General features: G+C 36.5%; 3 protein-coding genes across 3 annotated transcripts; all 3 read right to left on the bottom strand.

Annotated features, from left to right (window-relative positions):
* Positions 1-6: 6 nt before the first annotated feature.
* Positions 7-970, bottom strand: LOC113472497 (delta-like protein D; the record flags this gene model as incomplete). Its single annotated transcript, XM_026832264.1, has 3 exons — positions 943-970; positions 523-861; positions 7-330 (listed from the first exon to the last, which is right to left on the bottom strand). Coding segments are annotated over exons 1-3 (691 nt in total), but the record flags the coding sequence as incomplete, so codon positions are not given.
* Positions 971-2,620: 1,650 nt separating this feature from the next.
* On the bottom strand, positions 2,621-4,583 carry LOC113472496 (neurogenic locus notch homolog protein 3-like; the record flags this gene model as incomplete). Its single annotated transcript, XM_026832263.1, has 4 exons — positions 4,456-4,583; positions 3,602-3,951; positions 2,947-3,288; positions 2,621-2,778 (listed from the first exon to the last, which is right to left on the bottom strand). Coding segments are annotated over exons 1-4 (978 nt in total), but the record flags the coding sequence as incomplete, so codon positions are not given.
* A 261-nt stretch (positions 4,584-4,844) lies between these two features.
* LOC103521721 (neurogenic locus notch homolog protein 1-like) lies at positions 4,845-6,148 on the bottom strand (the record flags this gene model as incomplete). Its single annotated transcript, XM_026832266.1, has 3 exons — positions 4,845-5,092; positions 5,239-5,853; positions 6,043-6,148. Coding segments are annotated over 3 exons (969 nt in total), but the record flags the coding sequence as incomplete, so codon positions are not given.
* Positions 6,149-6,152: the final 4 nt, after the last annotated feature.

The following is a 6,152-nucleotide window of genomic DNA, read 5'->3' as shown; positions in this document are numbered from 1 at the left end:
ATGGGTTTGTGTAAACAGGTTCATATTGAATCGGTTTACATTGAACAAATGGACTTCCTGTGGTTCCAGGAGGACAAGAACACATAACAGCATGATTTACAACATCACATATTGCGCCTTCACCACAAGTTCCAGGTGTACATGGATTTCTACATTTGTTTCTAATACAAGCTTTGTTACGTGGACAATCTGAGTTCTGAACACATTCTGGTCTGCACGATACATAACCATCTCCATAGTAATCTGGTAGACACAAGCATACACCATCTCTACATTCTGCATTTGGTACACAGTTACAAGTGTCTTCTTCAATGGGAGTAGCTTGAACAGCTGAAAAAAGAAACCATTAATAGCAATATAATACAAAGGTTCTTCATAATGACAAGGATTTTTTCTTCTTGAGTACCTTGATAACTTTTTTATTTGTACTTCTTCCAAATTTGCGACAATTTATATGTTGGATACATCTTCTATCAACAGTAGAACAAGTAATGCGGGTTTGCATAACCCAATTTTACTTACGTTCTGGAGGTTTTGGATAGCAGGAACTGAAAGCATCTCCAATGTATCCTTCAGGACATGTACATATTGGACTATGATTGATCACTGTACAGACAGCACCATATCCACAAGAACCAGGACATGGATCAATACATTTCTCTCTGATACATGCTTTGTCATATGGACATTCCGAATTTTGTAAACATTCTGGTTTACAATTTGGTGGAGATCCAATGTAGTTCGGTAAGCAAGAACATGATGGTGATCCACCAATATCTCTACATTGTGAATATGGGCCACAAGGTGATGGATAACATGGATTGACAGGTTCTGGAACATCTTCTTGAGGTGGTGGACGAGCTGTGAATAAAGAAGAAACACGTTAAATCAACACCATACTTTGTTGGAAAAACAAATTATTAAGTTTCAGATAAGTCAAACTTGCATAATCATGTCTTGAGGCAATCATGGTAATACGTAAAAAGCTTTGGTTCTATATTCAGTTGTAGTGATAAAAGGGAAGGGAAATTGAATCAAATAAGGAAATGTCAATAGTTACTTACGAGGTATCCGGTTGCAATAGACGACAGGATCTCCAGTGAAGCCAGGTTTACAAATACAATGTGGATTATGATTTGTTACTCGACAATTTGCATTCTGACCACAAGTGCCGGGTATTCAATACACATTCAGGTCTGCAGGATACATAACCATCTCCATAGTAATCAGGTAGACATACACATACACCATCTCTACATTCTGCGTTTGGTACACAGTTACATGTGTCTTCTTGAATGACTGGTTGCACAGCTGAAATCACAAGATAGATCGTTTCATTATAATTATTTAGTAAGTGCCGGGACATGGGTCCACACATTTCTGATTGAAGCAAGCCTTCTCAAGTGGACAATCTGTGTTCACAGTACATTCTGGTCTACAAGCTGGAGGACTACCAAAGTAATTTGGTAAACATGAACACACAGCTTGATGATTGACTTCACGGCATTGACTGTTCGGTCCACAAGGTGATGGTTGACATATTATTTAGTATTCATGAAAGAAGGTGAAATTTAAAACCTAAGCTAAACTTTACTTAGGTGAAAATTCAAGATTGGTATCAGCCCGGAGCAGCAAAAACACAGTCCAGAACGAAATACGATTTCAGCTTAAGTACACTGCATATAAAATTAGAAATGTCTCAAAACCATGCATATAATAGAGAACGAAATATGGCGTTTTGAAAAGGGAAGGAAACTTACGTTCTGGAGGTTTTGGATAGCAGGAACTGAACGCATCTCCAATGTATCCTTCAGGACATGTACATATTGGACCAAATACTTTCTATTACCCACATCAATAAAATTAAAAGTTGTTAGTGATTTTAAAATTGATTTACTAATATTAGTTTGAAGCTGTAAAGACTGTAGCGATCTCGAATGGAATATAATGTATTAGTTAGAAATCTACAATACTATTTAGTACAGCGATGGTTGAAAGCGCAATAAATATTAGATGTCAGATTTTAGTATACCTATGCTCTAACAAATATGGTTATGTTCTAATATCTTATAGCTATAGGTTATAAAGCACCTAATTTAAATTTTCTAAATTGAAGCTGATGAAAGTTACGGTGATACGAATAATGGAACTGATGAAAAAATGATGCCTTGTACAGCGATGGTTGAAAGCGCAATAAATATTAGATGTCAGATTTTAGTATACCTATGCTCTAACAAATATGGTTATGTTCTAATATCTAATAGCTATAGGTTATAAAGCACCTAATTCAAATTTTCTAAATTGAAGCTGATGAAAGTTACGGTGATACGAATAATGGAACTGATGAAAAAATGATGCCTCATTATTTAGTATTCATGAAAGAAGGTGAAATTTAAAACCTAAGCTAAACTTTACTTAGGTGAAAATTCAAGATTGGTATCAGCCCGGACCAGCAAAAACACAGTCCAGAACGAAATACGATTTCAGCTTAAGTAGACTGCATATAAAATTAGAAATGTCTCAAAACCATGAATATAATAGAGAACGAAATATGGCGTTTTGAAAAGGGAAGGAAACTTACGTTCTGGAGGTTTGGGATAGCAGGAACTGAAGTTATACAAGCTTTGTTACTAGGACAGTCATTGTTCAAAACACATTCAGGTCTGCAGGATACATAACCATCTCCATAGTAATCAGGTAGACATACACATACACCATCTCTACATTCTGCATTTGGTACACAATTACAAGTGTCTTCCTGAACAACTGGTTGTTCGGCTGTAACAAAAACCAGATTTATTTAGTTATTTCTTTGAATCACTTTTAAAATGATACTATCTAAAATATAGATGTTACTTCGAATCCCCTACAGAACATTTAGACAAATCATGATAAAGTAAATAGTGACAGAAACACAGAGTTGTATTAGGTACATGGGAAACTTACGTTCAGGTGGTTTGGGATAACATCCATTGAATGCGTCGCCAGTATATCCCTCAGGACAAGTACATATCGGCGTGTGGTTGATAACTTTGCAATCAGCATTGTAACCACAAGATCCTGGACATGGGTCCTGACATTTCTCATTCATACAAGCTTTGTCGTAAGAGCATTCTGAGTTCTGAATACATTCTGGCCTACAGATTGGCGGAGCTCCAATGTAGCCAGGTCTACATGAACAAGATGGTCCACCATTGATATTTCTACATTCGGAATAAGGTCCACAAGGTGATGGAATACATGGATTGGTAGGAGGTTCTGGGACATCTTCCTGAGGTGGAGGACGTGCTGAAAAATTGAAACAATAACATATGTATGAATGGAATTGAAACTTTTGGAGATATATCAATGCATGAAAGTCTATGATTCTTAGAAACCGTCGCGTCGCCCTGTATTAAACAATAATAAACATAGCTACACTGGAATTACTGATATTTTATAATCGCAATTTTCATCATGATTTAGCAATATAATTTCGTAGCCTATGAAGGTTACGACAAAAGCACTTACGTGGTATTCTATTACATCTGATTCGCGGTTCTCCAGTATGATTCAGCAATATAATTTCGTAGCCTATGAAGGTTACGACAAAAGCACTTACGTGGTATTCTATTACATCTGATTCGCGGTTCTCCAATAAAGCCAGGTTTGCAAGAACATAATGGACTGTGATTAATAACTCTGCAGTTGGCATTCTGACCACAAGATCCAGGACATGGGTCAATGCATTTTTGATTAACACAAGCTTTATCAAGTGGACAATCAGTGTTCACAGTACATTCTGGTCTACATGCTGGAGGACTACCGAGGTAATTCGGGAGACATGAACATACAGCTTGATGGTTGACTTCACGGCATTGACTGTTAGGTCCACAAGGTGATGGTTGACATGGGTTTGTGTACACAGGCTCATATTGCACAGTTTTACATTGCAAAGTAGTAGGTTCAAAGCTGTCAGCGAAAAAGCATTAGTAAATTAGGTAAAGAAATTTGGCAAATTAGTAACTAGAAAAGACCTACATCGATTCCATTTCATTGGAACGTGGAGCCTTTGTTGGACTCTTCAACTATTATATTTTTCAATAATAGCCTAGAATGATTAATAATGTGTTACTTGTTATTCCTAGCAATTGGTGTTAGATAAATTAATAAATATAGGAGCATCTTTTGTCATATTGGAAGATGTCTTTGAGAAAGAATATAGAACGTAACAAAAGGTTTCTAAAAAATTGTACCTAAACCTCAACTGTATTTAAAGTCTAGTGATAATACCGAAATCATAAAAGATAAAGGAACTTAAATCATATAAATTTTCAATAACTATAAACCAAAATCTACCTTATTTATTGGCGCAGCCTAAATATTTCGTGTACCCAATCCAAGTTCCTTATTTCGTCGTAAAATTCAAGTCAACACTAATCTTAAAGTATAAAATAAAAACACAACAGTACCTGCTTCCTGTCAAAATGGCTCAGTTGCGGCAACGCAGTCTGTCGTAGCGACAACAGAACTATAAAACTTTCCATCTGCAATGCTTGAGACCATTGGAGCAAAACTAAAGATATTTTCTCTACATTCTGCATTTGGTACACAATTGCAGGTGTCTTCTTCAATGGGAGTGGCTTGAGCAGCTGAAAAAGAAAACAATTTCATAAGAACAATGGTTGAACATAGTACTCACATACCTATTTGAAGAAAATATCGAACTTATAAATGTAAAATTTTAGGCGAGTTGTCGCATAAATAATCAGTAACACCTATAGTCAGTTCTTCAAGTAACTTACATTCTAAAGTTAATGCCATACTTACGTTCTGGAGGTTTTGGATAGCAGGAACTAAACGCACAGAGCATTGTAGCCACAGGATCCTGGACATGGGTCCTGACATTTCTCATTAATACAAGCTTTATCATTTGAGCAATCATTGTTCTGCACACATTCTGGTCTACAATTTGGTGGTGCTCCAATATAGTTTGGTAAGCAAGAACATGATGGCGAGCCTCCAATATCTCTACATTGTGAATATGGTCCACAAGGTGATGGATAACATGGGTTGACAGGTTCTGGAACATCTTCTTGTGGTGGTGGACGAGCTGAAAAAAGTTTTTGAAATTATTTATTGAATAACTTTTGAGATAATGTGAAAAACTACAAATCCTGGAAGTACCAATTGAATTAATATAACAATGCATTTTAAAAGAGGTAAAATAACATTGAAAGAGTACAAAAAAGTACTTACGAGGTATTTTGTTACAGTAGACGCGAGGATCCCCAGTGTATCCAGGTTTGCAATTACAGATCGGATTATGATTCTGAACTTTACAGTTGGCATTTTGACCGCATGTTCCTGGACATGGATCTACACATTTCTGGTTGAAACAAGCTTTGTTCAATGGACAATCAGAGTTGACAGTACATTCAGGTCTACAAGCTGGGGGACTACCGAAGTAATTCGGCAGACATGAACATACAGCTTGTTTATTGACTTCGCGGCATTGACTGTTTGGTCCACAAGGTGATGGTTGACATGGGTTTGTGTACACAGGCTCATATTGAATAAGTTTACATTGTATAAATGGACTTCCAGTTGTTCCAGGAGGACAAGTACACATAACTACATGATTGATGACATCACAAATAGCACCTTCGCCACAAGTTCCAGGAACACATGGATTTTTACATTTGTTTCGGATACAAGCTTTGTTGCTTGGGCAATCACTGTTGAGAACACATTCTGGTCTGCAGGATACATAACCATCTCCGTAGTAATCAGGTAGACATACACATACACCATCTTTGCAGTCTGCGTTTGGAGCACAATTACAAGTGTCTTCTTGAACAACTGGTTGTTCAGCTGAAAAGGAAAAGATAGAACAGTGGTTATGAAACGGTAAGAAAAAATATTTGAGGAAAATTAATTATTCATAAAAAAACGTATTTTTTTTCTTTTTTTCTTTTTTTTATGAACCAGAGTCTAACACAGATACTCATGGAAATATAGATTCATACAGACTAAATAGCAGACAAAGGGTAGGAAACTTACGTTCAGGTGGTTTAGGATAACATCCGCTGAAGGCATCTCCAATAAATCCTTGAGGACAAGTACATATCGGAGTATGATTGATAACTTTGCATTCAGCATTGTAACCACAA

This window comes from Diaphorina citri, unplaced genomic scaffold (genome assembly GCF_000475195.1).
Source record: "Diaphorina citri unplaced genomic scaffold, Diaci psyllid genome assembly version 1.1 scaffold5800, whole genome shotgun sequence".
In the NCBI taxonomy this organism is placed as follows: domain Eukaryota; kingdom Metazoa; phylum Arthropoda; class Insecta; order Hemiptera; family Psyllidae; genus Diaphorina; species Diaphorina citri.
This window is presented reverse-complemented; position numbering and strand designations above follow the sequence as displayed.